Source organism: Diadema antillarum, unplaced genomic scaffold (genome assembly GCF_040938485.1).
Source record: "Diadema antillarum isolate AM-2024a unplaced genomic scaffold, OU_Dant_1.0 seq00000905_RagTag, whole genome shotgun sequence".
Classification (NCBI taxonomy): Eukaryota; Metazoa; Echinodermata; class Echinoidea; order Diadematoida; family Diadematidae; genus Diadema; species Diadema antillarum.
In genome coordinates this window covers 167,859-192,611 of record NW_027271763.1, presented here as the reverse complement: position 1 = coordinate 192,611, position 24,753 = coordinate 167,859, and the positions used below count along the sequence as shown (strand labels likewise).

At 39.1% G+C, this 24,753-nt stretch overlaps 1 protein-coding gene across 1 annotated transcript; it reads right to left on the bottom strand.

Annotated features, from left to right (window-relative positions):
- Positions 1-1,425: 1,425 nt before the first annotated feature.
- LOC139741121 (acyl carrier protein-like) lies at positions 1,426-18,234 on the bottom strand. The gene is made up of 5 exons (XM_071651708.1): positions 18,079-18,234; positions 5,238-5,348; positions 4,332-4,419; positions 3,461-3,588; positions 1,426-2,472 (listed from the first exon to the last, which is right to left on the bottom strand). Exons 1-4 carry the CDS (start codon positions 18,232-18,234, stop codon positions 3,497-3,499), a joined length of 447 nt encoding a protein of 148 aa, XP_071507809.1. The 3' UTR covers positions 1,426-2,472; positions 3,461-3,496.
- Positions 18,235-24,753: the final 6,519 nt, after the last annotated feature.

Below are 24,753 nucleotides of genomic sequence, written 5' to 3'. Positions count from 1 at the left end.
TTTTGTGTACAAAGTCAATGCAAATTTAGTTTTTTCACATGGTTCATATAAATATGCTTATTTTTACTCTCAATGACTAAAATTAATTTGTTTTAGGAGTATTATGCTTCAAAAAGTGTCTGCCACAAATTTTGTTAAAAAAACAACAAAAACACAAGGTCGAAAAAACAAAGAAATACATAAGAAATTCATAAAACAATAAAATAAATAAGAAATTAATTTTGATACCGAATTTTTTTTCAAGTACATTTGCTAAGAATGCCACAAAGAATAATTAGACCAAAAATGAGCACTTTTGGAGCTTTATTTACTTATTTAGATCAAAGAGTCTGATTTCTCGCATAAATTAGCATAATTAATCAAAATCAAATAAAAGAAGACTATTTTGGAAAATTTAAATATACGATCTTGTAGATTACATCGCACACTACCATTGTGCCAATTTCCGCGGCGATTGCGCGATCCACGGCCGAGATCTTAAGGGGGGCCCTTTGGGCCCCCCCCCCCCCCCCCCCCCCCCCCCCCCCCCCACAGTCTTTCGAGCTACCAAAATAGCCCAGTCTTTTTTAATAGGGTTAACCCAACAGTAAATTATAGAAAGATATGATTATAGACGATTCTTGGGGACCTGAATTCTTACTTTGTGGTAACATGAATGCCGTTATAACCGTATTTGGTATAACAGGAGTGCACTTTACCAACAATCATCATCTTATTGATACAGGGTGTTTACACCAAAATTTAATTCCAAAACAGTATACATACGTGTACCTATTACAAGTGTAGCTACATAATGGACTTTGATGATTATGTGTCTGAACACTAATAATTGCATTTTGTAATGAAATGAGACTCAGAGCATCATTTCAAACTAGAACTCAATAATTAATCACCCTTTCTTGTGTGTCTGAACATATGGCGACCATAGAATGGTATACACTGTACATGTATTACCAAGCGGGGCTTAACATGAGAGCATGTGAAATTTGACCTTACCTCTCATTTCTATGGACAAGGGCCAAGCAGGGGCTAGTTGTGACCATAACAACATGCACAGTGGAAAACTGCACATCTTCACAATGTTTTTTTGTTGTTGTTTTGTTTTGTTTTTCTAATTGGTTGGGAAATGTGTCTGAAAGGTCCAAAAGCTAAACATACAATGAAAGGATGACACAATTATGGCAGTTCTTTGTAAGGTTTCGGTATAAAGGCTTTTTGTCTGAACAGGGAGTAAGTCTTTTTGTATTTTACATCGTTCAACCTATTCTGTAGCAGCCTGTTTGCTTCCTTATGAGCAAAAGAAACATAAAAGCAACCTATGCAGCCTCAAATATATGTATATACATGTGCAATGATGAATATATGCTTCTTTCTTAGCAGATCAGACATAAGAGAGAATGACAAACTTTCCACTCTATCATATTCACTGCATCTCAAACACTATGCATTTTAGTCAAAAGACATGGAAAATGAGACTCGGGACAAGTATCAAAGCTAGTCTGTACACAATCTCATGGTGCCCTTTATTCCACAGAACAACAGCCACAAAGCCAAACCATGGGCCTACCATGGCCACAGGATGTATCAAAGCTCTTCAAACTCAGGTAGATAACAGTCGATTGGTTACAAGCAGCTATTAACCATGAAGGCTTCACCTATATGAAGGTAGGAGTATGACTGATTGCAACTTATCAAATATAAAACCACACGGATGAAGCTGAACAAAAACATAGAGCTACAAGCAACCCCGAACCTAATTTGACACAACATACATCACGATGTGAAAATGCTGGGTGAGACTGATTTTCAAGACTACAAAGATTCAATACATTTGAAAACTTGCCCTGGATGTCAGTGATTCCATGTTTTTATGTACTTTCTTTCTGGCTAGTGATTATTTAGACAGTCCCATTTTACCTTTCCCAGGATGTAAACATTGATGGTACGTTGTATATTCAAGCCAAAAGTTTGCAGTTAATATGCTGCAGGAATTGGTAGAAAACCCTGTGATACAGTCATACAATCTCTTTGTATAGTTGAGCTGAATCCATTCTTTCCACACTCACTTCAATATCCTTCAAGAGTGATTTTGTCACATACTAAATTCCCTCTGTTGTCATGATATTCACTGTGAATACCTAAATCAAGCAGAATTTGGATAAGGAAAAATAAAAATCCCTCTGTTGCCATAATATTCACTGTGAATACCTAAATCAAGCTGAATTTGGATACGGAAGAAAAAAAAATATCATGCCTTTGGAAACATCTGCCTTCATTTCCTACAAAGTAACTACAAAAATCACATTGACTGGACTGCTGCACTTCAATGTATGCAACTATGGACACATGGGGTTATCTGTGAACTCGAAAACTCCATTCTCTCTGTGAAGGAAATGAAAAGTCTTGCTCAGTGCAGTCCATCACACAGATTCCAACCCAAGTGGCACAAGATATCTCTCATCTTGATATAATCTGTGTGTTGAGAAAAGTAAGTGAGAGAGAGAGAAGATACTCTGATCAATATCAGGTTTTGCACCATTCTAACACCTCCCGCAAAAAATGAGGGGGGGAGTTCATTGATGACACATACAAAGCATGCAACACTCTTGCATAGGAGTGTATAAACAGGTAGGATATAATCCACAAATCTTGTGTACTTCCCTTATAATGAAGTCCTCGGGATGGTTATAACAATATTTTTGTTACAAAGAAATCAAAATTCAGATCCCCAAATAATAATCTCTATATCTTTATACACTATGTTATTCAGTTATAACGAAATTTTGTTATACTTGTAACAGGAGTGCGCTGTAAAAATGACATCATAAGTATTGCTGTCCATGCAAAAAAAAAAAAAAGAAAGAAGTTTGCAAAATCATCACATAAATCTAGCAATCAATCAATTTTCTTATATCTATTTTCTAAGTGATGAACAGCCTATTCCATTTGTTTGTTTATCCCCCCCCCCCACTTCTTGAGAACATATAACTACTGTAAAAGTGGAAATTTTCGAGGTGTTGAAATTTTCGCCATTTTCGCGCAATCAGAAACTAGCGCGAAAATAAAAGCATGCGAATATCTTTGCATGCCTTATGTTCCAGTAGTTAATGTCTTGATTCTGTGGAATTAAAAACACCCGAAATTCTTCTCATCCGGCCAAATGCGAAAAATTAGTCAGGCGAAAATATCCACTTTTACAGTATCTGATCTCTAAAGGCTATCTCGTATCCATACGTAGATCTACAGATGACCAACTCATTTCTACACAGTGGTCCCTTTGCAACTTGAAGAGTACAAAATGTACGTTGTACCAGCACTGTTTCCTGCCCATCTGGTCACCCACAGCTCTACAATCCACATCAGGACAAATCAAACCATAAAAGTCACTGCGCTGTACTGCTGGTCATCAAAACAGAGCATTCCCAACCAAGGACAAGAGGAAGTAACCGCTGGTACTCACACACAAATGAACATATGGGGATGGATGGTCAGGCCCTTATTCGGCTATGTCTAGTCTGTCAGCTAGGAACTCTACGACGTCCTTGAGGTTTAAGAGCTTCTCGGCAGTCTCATCTGGTATCTCCACACCTGGATTGCATGAAAGGAAAGCAAAAATACTGGTTTGTCACACTATACTGTAACAACGAGTATACTAAAGTATCAAGAAATATGGACGTATTAACTGGCTGCTCTTATTTTTTTAAACAATAGGAAACATTTCATGATTAATACACAGCATGAACGAATGGGGAACTTACTTCATTTTTTTTCATCAATTAAATCAAGAGCTCTTTTGTTTTGCTAAAAATATGAAAATACCTTGAATTCTCTCTCTATTTCCTTTATATCTTTTATACAAATCATAGTCTTCTTTATCTTACAACACATGGATTTAATCACAACTTACGAAAATTCATAACTTTTGAACATTACTCAATTTTCATTTTTGATTGATTTCCAGCACATCCTTGGAGGCAATGAGGCAAATATTACTTATTTGCATCATCGACACGGGCAAAAAAGACAATTGCCTGTGTATCGCCAGATACACTACAGCACAGTGGTTTACACAGAGATGTGTCCTTGTAACCTGTTGAGGACGGGCTGATTTTGCTACAACACGCAAATCCGACAGACACTTCTACTCGAGTTTACTCAGGACTCATCCTCTACGGGGGTTAAAAGATATACAATTTCTTCCCACAACAATTCTCCAAAGAGAAGTGTAATCTACTCTAAAACTAAACATGCGACAATCTGTTAAACTAGAATACTGAATAAAAACAATAATTTGCTGGAATAATGCAGCATATGAATTTTATTTCACCTACCAAACTCATCTTCGATGGCCATGATGATTTCAACAGCATCTAAACTGTCCAAACCCAGATCTTGCACAAACTTCGCATCTAGTGTTACCTGCAACATGGGAGGAATGCAAGCGTGAAAAATATATCCACATTACTCTTGAAATGACCCATACAGTTTGTAAGGCAGGCTGCTATTTGAAAACCCCACTTGCCTGTTACAACTACACCTGTAAGGGGCCTTTGCATGAATGCTCAAATAGGCAAGTGGGGTACAAGCGTTGTGTACATGTAATATGCCCCCAATGTATGTACAAATACATGTGTACATGTGGTGTCAAAACAGGGCTTCATAAGAGTAAAACAAAACAGCATTTCATCTTTGTAAACAGAATTTTTGTATACCTGTTTCATGTACAGTGGAGATCCCATGTTACCTGAAGTGCCACAGAAGTGAGACAACAGATGGATGACTTTAATACGTCATGTATTTTATTAATACATACATTTAGTTTTCAATAACATACATGTAGAAAAATATTGCCGTTCGGCTTTCTGTAACATTTGAACACACTTTTAATGAGACTTCAAGAAGACAACATTTTATACCAAAAACATCACTTGCACTATCCAAAACTACCTTACATTTCCAAATGATAAAGGCATCCCATTGTAATGATAACACAGGTAGATGAACATTTTATATGTTATTCATACACATTGTACAGTACATGAATGTCTTAGGAATACTGTTTCATTGTCAGTCTGTAACATCAATGTGGCTTAAACTTGTTCTTTAACTAAAAAATGTAAAAGCAGAATATGTATGAAGTCATTATTGACTCTAAGTTCCTCCAAGCACAATATTCATAATAATGTTTTATAATGAAGATCATGATACTACGGTATGTACATGTACATGTATTGTACCTGTTCTGGGTTGACCTTGTCGAAAAGCTTCAGTACCAACGTACATCTCTCCTTGATGATGTCAATGGTCATCTCTGCCCCGGAGCCATAATGACGGACAGGCCTGGACAACTAGCAAAATAGCCAGAAGAAAAAAGAAAAGAAAAAAGAAAACAAGTAAAACTGCCTGTTCTACTTCTTATCACACATTACCTCGATTTCATCCTTTCCAATTAAACTTCTTGTACCTCCTCAAATCACTACAAGTTTATCTTCCTCTCCTTTGTTTTCCATTTCCTCTCTAGAAACCCTTCAACGTACATTTGTACATCTTGCAATACTCCTTAACCTTCCATTTTGACCATTTGCATGTCACACATATATTCTGATAATCTGATTGACAATGTACCTTTTAACTTTACACAGCCATGTAATATGTATATTGTATGTACTATAGACATTGTAATGATATGACAGTTATGGTAATTTGTACTTGTACTTGGACCAACAATGCAATGGCCCAACAATGCAATGGCCCACCTTTATATACAATACAGTGTACATGTACAAACTGAACCCTTGGGCCATGTAAAACAATGGCCAAACTTTAACACTGTCACTGTCCTGCACATTCTTACAAGTTGCTGCACATTTGTCTGAAATCAAGCAGATCTACAAAGATGTCTAATCAATACTGATTTAGAATTTAATCGAGTAAATTTCTATTGCAATAAACATTGCTGAGTGCACGCAAAAATAACAACTTCCACCATTTCCAGACTTGCTCCCTACTCATTGTACAATTGTATGCATACATGTGTGTGCCTGGCGGAGGCATATGTTGTGCTGAAATTAGCCAGCTAAGGGTGATGAACTGTCATGTTGGGGTATGCTGGCTTCTGTAACGCTTACTCTGCTCTAGGCACACTCTAGGCGCGGTCCCATTGCTACAAACTCGCTTTGCTACGGAACTTCACATGAAACACAAGTATCGTTCAAAGCTTTGCATTTGGTCAAAATCAAGCGCAAAGTTGTGTTTAATTCATCAAGATTGCATTTGATATTCGCATATAATGAAATCAAACATCTTTTCTGCAATGGACTTGTGTTTAAACACAAAGTTGCTTACAATTTTTGGGGGACTTGAGTTTGATTTTCCGAGTTTCTCACAACTGGGCCCTGGAGTATTATACGGTAGATGCCAGCTTTCCGTCAGAGTGGCTGACCAATTTTAGCAGATATTGCGCGTACGATAGGCATACCGGTATTCGTATCAGGAAATGCAAGGTAGCGAATCGGTAGAACTAATCTACAATCCATGCACTTTCTGAAGGCATGATCTAATAATGACAGCTATACACCACCTACAGTAGGCAAAAATTTCATTATTCATATATAGGGCCAAGTAAAAAAAGAAACCAGTTTCTTGTCCTCGCGCGCATCGATTTTGGCCGCCGCATCGATTTTTTTACTATTTACTATTTTCAAAATGGCGCTGAAAATACCAAGAAATTCATAATTCTCGTCCCAGCCCACATCCCGCCCGCATCGATTTTCAGTTGCCGCATCGACTTTTTTGATATTTACTATTTTTTCGGCCGCCGAAAAAAAAAAATTCGACAATTCACCTACCAATCGTGATGTCTCATTTCTAATTTAATACGCCTTGCGTCCTCTACTTAGCTGGAGTACAGCTGTAGCTTCTGTAGTGCGTATGTAATGCGAGCTCGGCAAGAAGGAATGACCCACAAAGCAGTCGAACTGTAGTTGGATGGGCGCGCGGGCCTGCGCCTGGGCTGTGATGTACAGCGCACTCGGTACGTCGTGAACGCGACAGCGGCAACATCTTTTGCGAACAATCGCTGATATTCTACGCATATTTCGCACATTGTTCGTATTTTTCCCCATTTCTCATATTTTAAGCGGATGAATTGTACTGTACAAATGCTTGTGAGGATTGTATCGAGTTTGTATAAATGTATACATTTTCATGTCATTGTGACTATGTGCATGTGTGTGCAGTGTCGGAAGGTACGGTGCCAGTGCAGTGGCCGTGCCGGCCGCGTATACGTATGCGTGTCTGTAGCTGTCGGGGTCCCCATCCTCCTCGTCTATCAGCTGTCTGCACGCACGCATGAACACATTCGAATGTGTATAGGCCCAAACACTCTGCTCTGTAACGTTGCATCTGACGGCGATGTATTGTTCTATTTTGAAGAGAAAATGAATGCGCTTTTCCAGCAAATGTAGATTTATTAAATGGGTGTATCTACAAAATAAATAACTTTTCCAAGGACTCTGGTTTGTCTCGTATTTCTGCGGGATACTTTTCTTTACGATGTAAATTCACGGACACGGCCGTGAGTCGTATCACCTGTAGTGTGATACAATCATTCATCATCCAAATAATGAGTGATTATCAAATGTCTTTTTAGAACATGAAGAAACATCTTTAAATGTTTAATGCTATAATGCCATATCAGTATCATTTTGACATCCATCTGCAATTGTACCAGCCAGTTTCCAGTTGAATGTGCTACAATTGTGCTGTGAAGAGATGCAGATACATACCAGCTGTGTGGACATAAAAAGTCACAAACACCAATGATAAATAAAGCAGTGTTTTGAATATCATGGAATTTATTTCAGTCGTACATTTGTTGATAGAATGTTTTATACCTGTTTCAATTAATAGCACAATACATCAGAATTGCAAGTACACTGGTATCAGAAATGCCATTACAACACTAAATATCAGTATTAAGATGGTCATTTTCCCTTGACATCTACAATGTATAGTGTACGTAGTGGAAAGAAAAAGCAAATGTATTTCTGCATGCATGAAGTTTCATATCAAGTATGGTACATATTATGTCTATTTGTTTGAAAGTGCACAGAGTGCAGGCAAGACATATACACTTGGGACCTGGTCTCTCATAAGGTCATTTTCAAACGTGAGTGACACGACAATCTGAGAGTGAGAAGGGCACATATCTTCCCACCTGGAGGTTATGAATGGATCATGACTACCATTTTAGGTTCAATGTAGGACTGGCATGTACCATTACCAGTTGGATTTGAATTCTCCAATTAACAAGTAAATTATGATTAAAAAACGATGCGTGAGTGACACGACAAATTTCGGACATGGGTTTCTGACCATTAACGGTTACAGCTGGATTCGTGCCGAAGTAGTACTCCAAGAGAACCATGAGTAATAGTGCATGTACATCAATAGTGTACCTATCTAACATATATAGTCACGATCAATCCCTCCATCTCTGTTGTAAATGGTTCACCCTTACGTGCCGTGAGTGACACGACATCCAAAACGTGAGTGACACGACAAGTGCAAAAATTCCACAATTATCTCAACAATGTAACTTTTTTTGTATTATGTTCATGGTAACTCTGCACTAATAACCAATTTCTATTCTAATGAAAACTAATGTACACATTGTAAGACTTCAACAAATGTTCAGTACGTAATTTTGCACTATGAAGGATTTGTTTTACTCTATTTCTTCTACACAATTCTTTCTAGGATGAGAAAAGTCTGTTTAGAAAAAATGGTTTGTTTGCTTCCACATCGGCTTGAAGCAACTAAAAGTGATTAGTTGTTTTTTCTTGTTGTTAGTTCATTGTTGGAGAAGGACTACTGCTCTGACTTCATTCTGTTCTAAGAATGGCTTTCCTTTGCTGCACTCAAAGCAATTTTGATGGATTCTTGTCTTTTCAGAAATTTCATACTCCAAGCACTAGCCTCTTAACAGATCACTTAGTAAACTTTGACCACAGTTATCACTTCTCTGGATTGCTCAAAAATCAAGGCAATAGACTGCATGGCACATGAATGTCTTTGCTTGTTCAGTACAAAATGATATCTAAAAGTACAAAACACTTGATTCTTTTGCAAAGTAATAGTAATTCAGGACGTAAATGTTGCTATGATACAACATTATATTTCTACAAACCAAAATACAGTTGCTAGAAGGAACAAACTGTAGACTCTGAGGAAGGGGTATTTCCAGTCACATTCCTTTTCATTTCCACATTATTTGAATGATGAAACTTAAAATCATCATGTAAATAACTGGATTGAATAGTAAATTGATAATGTCTTTTGTATGCCCCTAACACAACTTGCATAGAGTGTCATGTTTGAGCACATCTCTCTTTTCTGACAAAATGTGTTGAGATGGCTACCAGTCATGACATGGTCAGATATTCACAATGTAAGTCGGAATGTGTTTCACAGACAAGTCAGACAGCAACTGACCATAACACTATTAACAGGGATGTTTCTGTTTCTCTTCTCAAACAATGTTTCAACTCACAATCTTGCCAACACAGTGTAATCGCTCAGCATGATATGCTGTTGCTGCTGTTACATACAGAGTTGTAGGTTACATCAATTGCCTGAGAGTTTCATGGTAAAAATATATAGATCTATAGAAGATCATAATGGATGCAGAAGATTGGTCAAAACCTTGTTACATGTACACAGTGCACTTATTGCTGATGAAAGTCTCACATATGACAATGTTTAATAGATTATGCAAGGGCTTGGGCATTCATTATGACAGATATCACTATTGCAGTGTAGAATCCAAACTATTACTCTCAATCATAACTTTACCTTTAAATACTTTTTCTACGAATGTGTAATGTCTGCAGCATGGCGATGTAATGTCCATAGCACTTTTTTTTATTGAATTATGCAGGTATTTAAAGAACTGTGTGGATGTGTTGTGTGATATCACACTTTAGCTTTGCATTTGAATTTAGAACAAAATTTGACCAAAACACTGTTTTCTACCAAAACTTGTATGTCAAAAATAGTATGGACATGGCACTTTGAAAGAGGTTGAAATTTGAATATATAAATAATATTATATTTTATCAGATACCAAGGAGGATTAATCAGCTGAAAGTCATTTTATAGTGAAAATTTCTACTTCAGAAGATCTACATGCAAATTTTGCCAAATATGAATATTTTCAGCAAAAGACACACTATTTCAATAGCTGAAAAATACTGGGGTTTTTTCCAAATTGGACCAAAAAGTGTTATATCGGTTTGCTATGACCCTTCCTACAAATTGTAAATACTATCCACTGTGAAACAAAGTTGTTTCTGGATATTTGCTTATTATTTTTGTTTTTTATTCTTGGGTTTTTTTTTTTAGTGGAATGCCCACATGTAAAAGATATGGTGCCGATTTCAAACACAAACACGCTGTAACATGCAGATGAACTCATCATAACCAGACTATTCCTGTTGCAATGGGCAAATCTGAAAATGAATAGGGAAAGCTACAGGAGGCCTACTCTTACCAAGGATGACATTTGATTATATTCATTGTTTCCATTTAGTATAATGTTTTAATGATTAGTCTCTGTCCTGATATGTGTACAAAATGATATCGTGAGTGACACGACATATCGTGAGTGACACGACATTGTGAGTGACACGACAGAACTTTGACTGTAGATTCTGGCTTTACATATTACAAATTGGACAAAGTTACTACACATGAAATAAGGTATTATGAAACTGTATTTGCTCCTGTATTGGGGTAATTTGATTTTCAAAATGCACAGCTCTAGAAAACTTTTTATGTTTAAAACGTGAGTGACACGACAACCATTTTTGAAAACTTTGAAGCCCTCATTTGTTCTGAAAATGATTTCTGAGAATATGTAATGCTATTTAGGGGATAAATACAATACTAAGGTTTTATCTTATCAACAAATACTCTTTAAATACAAATATTCTATCATGATTTGCAGTATGTGAATGTTGATGCAAAAATACACATTTTATGACATTAAATTACCCAAGTTCTAAATTTGCTGTACTACGAGATATAATAAATTATTTTACGTAATCTTTATGGAAGAATATGGTCTAAGATATCTAGTTTCAAAAAATATTGAAGCCTACTGATTTCTTCCAAGTTTTAATTTTCACCCTCATGTCCACTTTTGTTTGAAAATGGCCATAACACAGCTACCACAGTGATATTTCATTTCATAAATTGGATATAGAAAATAGTAAAGCCCTCTCTCGTTACCTTTCTCAGAATTACCGGACGAGAAACACATATTACTTTCATTTTGACAATCCTCGAAAAAATAGTAAGATATCAAATAGTAAGGGCCTCCCTCATCGCCTTGCTCAAAAAACCCGGACGAGAAACTACTTTCTTTTTTTACTTGGCCTAGTAAACTTTGGTTCACAATGGTAATTGTTGAGAAGCTGCAATACAGGCAGAATGGCAGAAGAAAGTGAACCCATAATACAGCTGTACCTAAAAAGTGATAAGTTTGCTGACAAATTCAACACAAGTAGGGCCTACCGATCTACTCTATAGTTACAGTAGTATCAGCACTTGTCATTGTGGAATAGACCTACAGTTGTGTATGTAGTATTTTTGGAATATAAAATGTATGCACAGGGTCAGGTAATCTCTGATTTTATTTTTCTCTTTTTTTAGGATTATCTAATGTCAGACTTCAGTTTCATGTGGTTACGGGGCAGATTCGTGCATGGAGAAATGCGAGCCGCAGGAAAAAAAAAAAAATCCCAGAAGATATTGAGTCAGATCAGGCCAATACTATAGGTGCAGCAGCCCTGCATTGAGCAAACCCGCTGGCGCCTGTGCTTCGATGGGTCGCTGTGCATTGGTTTATTAAAACTTGATTTTTGTTGAAAAGCGCAGACAGAATTTTTTCTTCTTTTCATCATGGAGAGTGGACATGTGTGTAAAACAAAAAATCACCGTGCAAAGTTGCACCAATTTGTCAGATGCGAGATGGATGAAAAGTGAACCGGGACGGGGGGCTCATGAGTCGCTCTCCCCAGGGTCCTCATGAGGAGGGTGGAGATGCTCATGAGGTGAAGCGGAGGGGTGCTCGTGAGGGGGAGCAGGCCTCAGTCATGAGCAGATTTCCCGGACTGATGTGTATTTAACCCTACGTCATGATAATATTAGCATTCATCATTCAGCACTAGATGGCGCTCTCGCGCATGTACATCGTTTGTACACACGCAGTGTGCTCAGTTTCTGAGCCCATTCGTGACGATCGTTAGCTGTAGCAGTTATGACAGGGGTGCATTGATATCAACCTTTTCAAAAGTAATACGGCCGTACTGCAAACGACATGTTCGAATCACAAACCTGAACTACTTTTGCCATCCTGTATGTAGGTTTGCGTCTGCTACCTACCGCTAGTAGCCCGAGGAGGATGATCTGTTCGGCATGCTAAGTCGAAATTTCGCACTTATTTGTCGTGACCTTGGGTGTATTTTTGCATTTAATCCACATTGCGCAAAATATGGCAGTACAAACTTTACTTTTTTCAAAATTGAAATGTTTTCTGATTTTTTGAAAGCAAAATTAATCAACCTCACGTAGGCTCAGTATACATTACAACGGTACACGAAATGGACCTTGCAATGCCTGTTTCAGTGAAATTGGCTAGCCCGATTGGAGCCCATGAAGAGCTTTGCGGTTGCTGCCGCGGGAGTCACTATGGGTGTTGTGTGATTTACGACTGCCCTCGGACGCCGCGCGCTGGCTCAGCTCTCTACACTCTGTACTTACGATGATCGGCAAATCGAAGTCGCTAGGGCTAATAGTGGTCGCTACGGAGCTCGCTACTATAATGGGAAAATCATAAACGTGAAAAGTTATTAAAATGCAAAATTTTTACAAAAAAACAAAAAAAAAAATCGGCTGATTTCAACACTTTTCATGTGTATATTACGTATCAATCTACGGATAATTAATCTCATTTCATGGCTTGGTGTACATCTAATCTTTATATGAAAACCGCTAATTACGATTGTCTTTGGTTGGTTCCTTATGATTATTGATAGTTCTATCTACGGCATTTTGCCCATATTGGCTTAAGAAAGAACAGTGCAGTGGGAGGGGATAAGGATGACCTACCAAGCTACGGCCTATAAACTTGTTATGCACTTGTCAATGTAATTACGCACCCCACTACCCCCGGACATGGGTGCGTCATGGTCATTTTTTGACTGACCACACAGGGTTTTTGACGGACACCACAGTCACTTTTTTGACGGACAAAACGCTGCAAGTGACGAACACCACAGTCACTTTTTTGACGGACAACACGTTGAAAGTGACGCACACCTCGGTCACTTTTTTGACGGACATCCCCGGTACATTTGACGCACCCCCGTAAATACTGAAACAATTTTTGCGTACGTTTTATTCACGCAATTTCATTTTCTTTTGGTTTGTAAACATAATTTGTAAAAGTTTAGGCAAGTTTCCCTTACCATGGCCCTGTAAGCACCGTACCGTCATTCACCGTACATCACGCTGCTGCCCTGTGCATGCAATCCATACATGACAATCACATGTGTGCAGATGCGCTGTGTGTGCGCGGCCATTGCTAGTGCGGTGGATGCATACTGCTGCAGCGCAGGTACACACCACGCCACGGCATTCCCGCGAGTAACTACATACAGCCTAGTCGCTGTACGTAGAGATTCGCACAGCTACAACAGCGTCGCGCGTCTGGTCGGGCTATCCCGCGAGCAGAAAATGGCATGCTGCAGGCAGTTTCTTCTGCTGCCGCTTCTTTTACTGTCAAGAATTCGCCTTTGTCACCACAGATTTCATGGGTTTGTTGGAGGGAAAATGTAAGGAGAAAGGGTGGCTTTTAAATTATGTGCTTGCCAGATTCTGGCAAGCATTTTTCCCTCTTATTCCAAAACACTTCCCGAATTTGATTTTCACTTGCCGCGGGACACCGCTCACTGTAATTTCACTCGTGGTACGTGTATCCGGTACTGGTAGCGTGCAAAAATGCGTGCAGTTTTCCATAGCCAAGTGACGTACCAGGACGCACCCCTCGGTTTAAAATAATGCGTGTTATTTTCCATAGCCAAGTGACGTACCATGACGCACCCCTCGGTCAAAAATTTGACCGACAATGATGGGATTTTGACGCACCCCTCGGTCAAAAATTTGACGGACAAAGCTGGTAAAATGACGAACACCTGGGTCACAAATTTGACGGAACAAACGAGGAAATGACGCACCCATGTCCGGGGGTAGTGGGGTGAGTCATTACATTGACAAGTGCATTACATCAGTCCGGGAAACCCGCTCATGAGGACCGCTCCCGCGTACGAGGACTGCCCCCCCTCATGAGGATGGTTGTAGCTTGTACATTTCACGCGAGCTGCGTGCACCTGCTCTCGACAATCGACTGCATATTTCTTCAAACCATGCTCGCCATGCCGGCTGCCCTGCCTTAAGCCTAGCTCACACCTTTGCGTTTCAAGCTTGCGTTCAGCTGCGTATTGCCCGAACGCAGTCTAACGCAGCCCAACGCAGCACTATGCAATGAAACGAGCTAATACGAGGTTAATACGCAGACTAACGCAGAGGCTTTGCGTTCTAGCTCGCTTGTTTGAAATTTTTTCAAACATCCGCAACTGAACGCAAGATCAAAATTCATACGAGCTAAGACGAGGGACAACCAGCTAGTGCGAGCAAGGACGAGAAAGGGCGAGCGACAACGAGCTGCTTAACGCAGGCCAACGCAGCTTTACTTTGAACTGCGTTTCACTGCGTATGGTTACGATACCAGCTCGCTTCACCTCGACTTACCTCGCTTTCGTTCGCGTTACCTCGCTTTACCTCGCATCACCTCACTCTACTCCTAGTACTCTGCTCGCATTACCAAGGACCGTTGCAGATGTAACTCGCTTCATTGCGAATCTAGCTCGTCCGTCGCTCGCTCCCCCTCGTTCATCCTCGCCTTACCTCGTACCTCCTCGATCCTGTTCGATGCTGCTCGCTTTAGCTCGCTATGACTGCGTATACATGTGTTCATACAAAATCTAGTTACATTTAATTAGAATTCACTTAGTTGACTAAGAAACACAATATGCTTATCAAATCATGAAGCTTTTGGAATGATTGTGTGCTTTCAGCAACATCAGATTCAAACATATCAGTTTTTAAAAACACCTCAAAATGAGTTTCCCGCTGTTATTGTAGGTTTTGTGGAAATTTTTTTTCTTCTCAGAATTGTATTACCACACAATATATATTGCTGAAAAGTAATTTTTTAACACAGTAATATGCTCTGTTTAGTCCTCAGCAATATGCTCTGTTTAGTCCTCAGCAACTGCAGGTAATGAGCAAGGTTGTCATTCCTGTTATAGTGACCGTAGGCAAGCCATTTTGAAATAACCTGTAGTGAAAATAATGTCCTGACCCAAAGCGACATTAAGGGTGACCCTATAAGGAAAAGTTGACTTCAGACCATGAAAACAACATTCAGAATCGATTTCATTGACCCAGAAAACCTATAGTACAGATTCTGAAAATTATTGTGAAATGTTTACCTTTTTAAACAATGGAAGTGACTTTTGAATTTCAGATGGCGGCCATATTGAATTTGGCCAATATGGCCTCAGGGCGCCCTTCTTGGCCCCCATCAAAAAATGAAATACACTAGACAGTATGCTTTTGGCAACACGTGTACCAAATTTAGTGCTTTTTGAAGAATTTGAATCAAAAAGTCTTTGTGTCCTTGTGCCCCCCCCCCCCCACCCCCGTAACTGTAAAATGTCAAATTTTTTATACCAGTAAAGCTTTCTACGAGCTTATACGCAGCAGGGCGAATTGATACACAGCGGATCGAGCCGGAACGAGTAACAGTCGAGTGGATGAGCAGTGAAACGAGGAGAAGCGAGTTCATGCGAGCTGCTACGAGCTAGTGCGAGATGCCAGCGAGCAACGAACGAGTGGCGAACGAGGTACACGCGCAACGGGGCGAGCAATCTTCGTACTGAATCGTACTATTACGAGCAAAAGCGAGCTGGAGCGAGGTGAAAAGCAAACTAAGGCAACCGTAGGCAACCATTTTGTACAAAATATACGAGCTACAACGCAACAATGTGACTGCTACAAAATATTTTGCCGCGGAGTGCTGCGTTAGGCTGCTTTCAGGCTGCGTTTGACTGACGCAGCTATACGCAGCAAAAACCGCAAAGGTGTGAGCTGGGCTTTACATCGCAACGCTCTCCGCTCAGCTCCCCGAACTTTACCGGCGGGCTGCATGCGCTGAGCTGCTGCCAGCTGCGCCTGCATACATACAATGTACGCGGGGTTCGTACGTGTTGTAGGGCGCTCAATACGGTACATGCGAATCGAATGTAAACTGAATACCGAGCACATATACGTACGCATGCAGCGCACACAGGGTCCACTATGACAACACATAGGGGGAGTGGCTTCCGCACTTGTTACGCGTATTTTCTAACCGCTGTACGCTCATTATCTGATCGCTGGAGATCCACACGCGAATGCAGCTTTTCAGCGCTGTTTGCAAACATGATTGGGTCTCATTTTCACGCGTGCTCGTAAAAAAAGGGGGTGATATTGCTGTGATTTCAAAGTTAAATTTCTCAAGATAGAAACATCATTTCGCCATGAAATTTGAAATATGTCTTAATGATGTAGGGTCTAATTCTCTTTCATATGAAATAATTCACAATTCGTTTCTCACAGAATTTCAAAAGTTACAAAAATGCTCCAGACACCCTACTAATTTACCAATTCTGTCTTTCCTAGTCCTACTTCTCTAGGGCCTACTGTTCTGTTAAATTAATTAGGCACTTCCTAACTTTCTCACTTAGGAAGAAAATTAGGAAGAAACTTAGGAAGATTTTCAGAGTACCACGTCATATCTCGGGTTCTTTTTGAGCAGTGTTGGATGGTTAACTAGCGCGCATGAATGGCTGGAATCTGATCTGGGATGCGGATGCATGGTTCACGTTAACTATAATATTACACAGCCCAGTCGCTGTAAATCAGTTCGGGAAACCCACTCACAAGGGGGGCCCCTCCTTATAAGTAACCCGTCCCCCTTATAAGTAACCCCGTCCCCCTTATAAGTAACCCCCTGGGGCACCCCTTATAAGGAGTCTCCACGCTTTTTTGCAATGCAACGCGAAAATGAAAGGACTGCGGCAATTCGCTTGATTATGTCCATAAAGCTTCACAAGTTTCCTAGTTACTCACGAAATTTGAGCAAAATTGGTTTGAGGCATTCATATCTATTGAAATCATTGATTTAAATGCGATGTCAAACGACCCATGCGAATGCTGAAATGCGAGCGATTACTGGCGTGAGTGTCGCCAGGCGCGGCGGCGCGGCAATGCTTGAGTGCAGACGTGGCGACTGAGTACGGAGACTTTCGTACTCAGTCGCCACGTCTGCACTCAAGCATTGCCGCGCCGCCGCGCCTGGCGACACTCACGCCAGTAATCGCTCGCATTTCAGCATTCGCATGGGTCGTTTGACATCGCATTTAAATCCATGATTTTAGATATGATGCCTCAAACCGATTTTGCTCAAATTTCGTGAGTAACTAGGAAACTTGTGAAGCTTTATGGACATAATCAAGCGAATTGCCGCAGTCCTTTCATTTTCGCGTTGCATTGCAAAAAAGCGTGGAGACTCCTTATAAGGGGTGCCCCGGGGGTTAAGGGGGACGGGGTTACTTATAAGGGGGACGGGTTACTTATAATATAAGGAGGGGCCCCCCTTGTGAGTGGGTTTCCCGAACTGAAATAGCGACAGGCGTCTGGTCGGGCTAGGTTTACGTAGCTGTCGTAGTTAAATTTTACACAGTTGTAGGTCCCAAGGCCTAGGGTCCTACTGTAATTTACAGTGTCTGTAGCTCGTTGACTGATCGACTCGACTGGACAAGTGTGGTAACATGGCCATCATGGCATGGGTAATGATGAGTGGTATTATATGAACTTCGACTATTAAACGTTGCTATCATACAAACTTACCTCGACAATTCTTTGATGAAGATCTACCTTCTGTGTGACTGGTTGTTTATGCAAGACTGGAAAAGATGCACATCGCGATGAAATACTCCTAAAATGGCTAATTCTGGCAAAATTTTGAAGGCCGGCAATCGCACGCAGTCTGCACAGAGTCGCCATGATTATTGTATGGTACGGTGTCTTCGAATCAAACAATTGCGTGCAAGTTAAGTGTCGATTTTCTCCCGAGGGTTCGAGGATCGGGGCGGGGGCAGTGCAGTTCTTTTAATACCCCCATGAACGTAGGGGGGGGGGGGAGGAAACATATTATTCTCTTAATGATTCCAGAGATGAATGATTTTCTTGCTTTTCTTGACAGAAAATAGTCCAAATATTTCACCCAGAATGTGCATCAGATCACGAATTTTCAATTCTGAAAATGCAAATCTCCCTCGCGCGCGGCGAGGTCTCTCCTCCCATGTCTACTCCCAGGCACTTACAATGTAGCAGTGGTGGATCAAGAGGGGGGCGCAACCGGCGCACGCCCCCTTTATTTTTCGTTAAAAACAAAAGAAATAAAAAGAAAAAAAATGAAATGTAACCCGGAAGTGGCACCAGAAATATTAGTCGCGCCCCCCTTTACAGAATTCCTGGATCCGCCCTGTGCTTAGTCTCCCCCGCTCGGTCCTTATAGTGCACTTAGTTTGAGGTTGACAAAATTCCTACTCATCATCTAAAGTATATCTGTCATTTCAATTCCAGAAATGTATTTTAAGTTCCCTCTTGCTGTTTGGGAGGGGGATGCCCTACTGTTTCTTGTTTGAAAATTAGAAAAAACAAAAGTTCAGTACGAAATTTCAACGTCTTCCGGGAACCGCATTCTGTGCATGATAATGACTGCAGTCGGTGGAAAATACCATGTGTCAACGCGATGTGGCTCGGCAAGCCCCTGCTGTGCAGTAAAACCCATCAACGCATGCTTATCATAATAAGACCATGATTCTTATGATACATTTATTATCAAAACAAATATCACCACATCTCATTCAACGCCTATACGACGCGTTATTCCGAGGTTCGTTATTACAGCACTCTGAAACACACAAAATCCACATGTACCTGTCATAGATATTCGTTAATCCTAAAATGTAGGGTTTGTAAATCCAATCATAATTATTGTTGCGTTGTTCCGAAGTTTCGTTTTAGTCGTAAAGTGAAACAAGGTTAGCGATTCCGAAGGATCGGTCATCCGAAAGTGAAATAAGGTTCGTTAAGTCCTAGAATGAAGTAAGGACCGTTAATCAGACAATTTGGGGGGGGGGGGGGGGTAACTCGGAATTACGAACCTTTTGTCGTTTATGGATTATTAGCCTTAGGAATAACGAATCTTATTTCATTTTCGGATTATCGATCTTAGGAATCACGAACCTTATTTCATTTTCGGAAATTACGAACCTTCGGAATAACGAGTGTAACCGATGTAACAACCGACATCCCTGATTCTTGAAAACATACCCACCATTTCTTCTCTCTCTCTCTCTCTCTCTCTCTCTCTCTCTCTCTCTCTCTCTCTCTCTCAAATCGTATCAAAATTTCTGCATTTCTGATTTCTTTAATTCATTCCGTTGGTTAGAGTGAACATATTAAACATATAACCTATTTTTGACGAGTGGGCCTATACTTGTATTTCTTTCTGAGAAATTTAAGATGATATAGCTATACATAGAGTGTATATCACAATCAAGAACTGAGTGACTCTTATAATTTATAAGAAACTCCGTGATTTTTTTTTTCACGATTTGACGATTAGCCAAATGTCCATGTACACTCTTGACACAGCCGCTGCCTCTCATTATTGGTTATTTGGATGGGTATATTATTCAATAAAGTTGACAGATCTTTTTTTTTTCAATTATATGGTTTAGTTTAGTTTTTATTGATGGAAATAAGCTATAAAACCCATTGTTTTAATGGAGAGCTTGTTTCACTTGCGTTTCACACTGTGGGACACCGTCTTCTATTCACCAGCAGGGATGGAATAAAATTGATACTCAAACTCTCAACTACCATTTCTCTTTTTTTTTTTTATTATTCTTTGGCTTTATAGTGTGGAATATATACCTCAATAAAATATCATAACCGTAAAGATAGAATCGTGAATACCATATTATACTGAAATCACTACAAATTTCCGTGTTGGGCTATTATAATAACACAAAAATATTTGCAGGACAGATTTGCGTATGGTGCATGAATCATTCTTCGTTGAAGGAATAATCACATTTAATGACTATTTCATGTCAATGACGTGCATTTGCTATACAAACATTTATATTATGGATTCCTTATTGGCATGATTACCTTATACTGATATATTCAAATAACATTGTGCATCAGATCAGATTCAGACAATGATATGTATTTATTTTTTCAAAATTTCTTTGAAATTTGCATGAAAGGCATATTGTCATGCTCATATCAACATGGTATATGACTGAATATTATTTTCAAATATAGTAGATTCAAAGTCCAATTCCCTGGTTATTGAAAGCATGTGGTATTAACGAAATAAAAGGGTGGTATAGTATTCTATTTTGTTGTGGCCATCGCGGAATACATCATGAAAATAATATCTGATGTCGATGCTTCATTATGATTCACAAAATTTTCTAAAGATATAATCAAAAGTAAAAAATGAACGGAAATTTAGTCCACAATGCGTGTAGAGCATTACGTATAACAAAGTGCTTGACTTGTCAATTTCAGATAATAAGAAGGCAGGACGAAAGTGACGGCCATGAATGCAAACATCTGGTCTTGCATTGGTCATCCATCTATAGGCCTACTCATCACATCAACTATATATCATTTCATGGTCAAAAGTAACTATTGTCACTGCCGTTAAAAGATAAGCGATCAGCCACATTTTGTGTTGTACTATAGGCCTAATAACCCTATGTCGTTGAGGGCTTAACGGCATATGGTCGCTGGCGTGCCCTCCACAAACTCCCCTTACACTGATGACAGTCATCCTTGTGCATGAACGAGTGTATGCCTTTGTGGGCAGTTAGAATTTTGTCAATCAGGCAGTTGACGTGGAACTCGTAAACCATTATTATTATACAAAGTATGCATATATATATATATATATATATATATATATATATATATATGTATATACACTTGGTGATTCTATCCTACTACGAAGAGGGAAGAGCGTTAGACAGAAGTATTAAAACAAGTTCACGCGGTTGAATTACCTGATGATTGCACCTCATGGAGGTTGCATGAAACTCAGAGTTGCAATGGATACGGATGAACCTGTAGTCAACCGCGTGAACTTGTTTCAATACTTCTGTTATATATATATATATATATATATATATATATATATATATAAGAAGAAAGAAGAAGAAGTATATATACTTATATATATATATATATAGTATATATATATACTGTTTTATATATATATATATAATTATATATATATATATAATTATATATGTATATACATATATATATATATATATATATATATATATATATATATATATATATGTATAATTCTCTGTAAGATTATGACGTACCTGTGCAAAAACATGCATATACGCCTAGTATTATGCTCTGCTTTATATACAGCATCGAGCACTTTTCATCAATCCTCAACAAACTATATTCCCAACGGATATACCCAACGGATATATATATATGTATATATATATATATATATATATATATATGTATATATATATATTTACATATATACATATATATAATATATATATATTTAATATATATATATATATATATATATATATATATATATACATATACACACACACACATATATATACATACATACATACAAACATATTTACATATATTGTGTGTGCGTGCGTGCATGTGTGTGTGTATGTTGCTACAAAAATCAGAAGCTAATGATACATCCCCCCCCCCAAAAAAAAAAAAAAAAAAAAAAAAAAAACACTTATGGGAAAAAGAAAAACTGTCATTTGTCTGGTAGGTCCCTATACTAGAATGAGTAAAAACCAAAATGGGCATATTTCATTCAGAATAAAGTGGCACTCTTTTTGCATGATGGAATTTTGAGATCAGATGCCCCCCGCCCCCGCCCCCATCCCCCTTACCCCTTCCCGGCAGGTCCCGCCATCCTTGGATGAAGTCAATTACAGTAATAAGTGACATGACACTTTTAACTTGGGCCCGCTCCCCACTGAGCGATATGCATGAGTAAAAGTTCCTCCATCAATGACAATTTCTCTCAGCAGGCCATTAGCTCAGGGAGTAAAAGTATGTTAATAGCATGCATTCACCACTCGACTATAGATCGCATGACCCAAAAGTACGAACCACCTTCAGCGTTTTGATCCGGAAGTGAATTAAACGTATCATGATTTTATATATAGAATCCCAGCATCAGTCTTATTATGCCGTTGTTTTTGTTCTTTTATTATCAATTTAAGTTTATCGCACACGAAAACAACATAGTGATGACACGAGTAAACAAGCGTTTAATCACAAGAGCTATACAAAAAAAAAACTAACCATCCTGAACAGATGACAATGATAATGAATAGCAAGTCACTAATCAGATCGAAAGCTATATCATCAAGGACGTATAAAGCATGGGGGCGGATCCAAGAATTCTATACAGGGGAGGCGCCTTTACAAATTTAAAGGGGGAGGGGGGGGGGGGCGGACTCCCCCCCATTTTTATTTTTTATTTCTTTTGTTTTAACAAAAATTAAGAGGGTGTTGCGTGCCCCCCCCCATCCGCCACTGTAAAAAGTGTCCCCTTCTCCCATCACGTAGCACCCCCATCGCTTTAAGAATCACAATGATGTAGGGCCTACTACCCATCAGCACTTCATCCCACTACACTCTGTTTGCTACTGAAGTAGACCGCGAGTAAAGCCAGCGCTAATGTTGTCCAATGCAGCACATGCACATCCTGTTTATTGATAATGAGCGAAGAAAATCGCCACATCCGTAGCATTCATTTATACAGCATTAGATCCAAACCTCACTTCCCCGGCGTCTCCCGAGTCACCGTCAACATCCACGACTCGATTGATGAGATGCTTTCAGCTTGATTGGTGTATGTCTCTCATTTTAATTTGCTTCGCTTCCAACTTCACAGCAGCAGTGGGCGGATATCCGGTTCAAAACAGAGACGTCATTGGGACGCAAGTGGGGCTAAGCTACGTCTCTCCATCCACGTTTAAGGTGGTGATGCCTGCTTCACACTGAGCCCTTTATACAAAAAGAGAGTGCGCATTCGCAAGAGAGGGTAGCAGCGATGTTCTTACGGCTTCTTTGCTAATGTTTCATCTCTCGCATGATTACCGCGGGAAATCTGTTTTTCATAATTTTCATACACGGCATTTGGGGACGATGGTCGTCTGGTCGTGAAAGAGTGTACACCGTGAATTGAAAACATGCTGCCGCTTGTCCGACAGTGCTTTTGATCGTGAATTCTTCTTAAAGTCAACTGAACAGTGGCTGCTATACTAAGGTCAGTGCATTTAATATAGCTAATTCCAATTATCATTATTATTATTATCATTATTATTATCATTATTATTATTATTATTATTATTATTATTATTATTATTATTATTATTAATATTATTATTATTATCATTGTGTGTGTGTGTGTGTGTGCGTGTGTCTTGTCAAAAGCATATCTTATCATTCATACTTTGGGTAACTTCGTTTATTTTATAGGGTGATTGTGTGCTGTTTGTATCCAGACGTATTATACAAGTAAGGGGTCCTAAAGAGTGAGTAAAAATTTAATGTCATTATTTATGTAAAGATTTGTCATACAAATTTAAATATCAAACAACCAAACATTGATGTATCGCTGATGGATAGAAAATCTGGTCGGTGCAGAGAACATTGCCAGAGCTTCATTCGTTTCTTCGCTAAGTTGGCTCGGCTTGAATCACAATACGTGATTTCATGCTTATTGGCATAATTATTTCACCCATCATGTCGTTTATGAATTAATGATACAACCAACTGATTAATAGTGATAATAATTATGATGATAATCGTGATGATGATGACAATACTACACTACTACCAGTGATGATGATGATAATAATTGCACTGATAATAACAATGATGGTTATAATAACGCCGATAGTGTATACCAAAACTAGATAATAGTTATGCATGACACGCTTTGCCACGGTCACATGAATCAACTTTGTACGCGCCATGCTTTATACAACTTCATGAAATGCCGGTGACAGGTTTGGTGCACCGTGCAACGAAAGTATAGTTCCACGTTAGCTGTTAACTCACGACAGGATCGATTGCAGATTCAAATCTTGGACACTAAAATGAAATAATGTATATGTTGCGTCGGTCAACACAGGCCTATAATTTCAAAAGAAAAAAAAAGTGATGTCCGATGTACGTGTACGTGTGAGTGGGTTCGTTGGAGTGTAACATAGTAGGCCCTAATTGTACACTATATAAGTACTGGTTGCTTAAAGGACAAGTCCACCTTCATATACATGTGGATTGAGTAAATGCAACAATATTAGCAGAACACATCAGTAAAAGTTTGGGGAAAATTGGACAATCCGTTCCGAAGTTACGAATTTTTAAAGTATCTTCGCAGTCACTGCTGGATGAGAAGACTACTAAAGTGTACGATGTCAT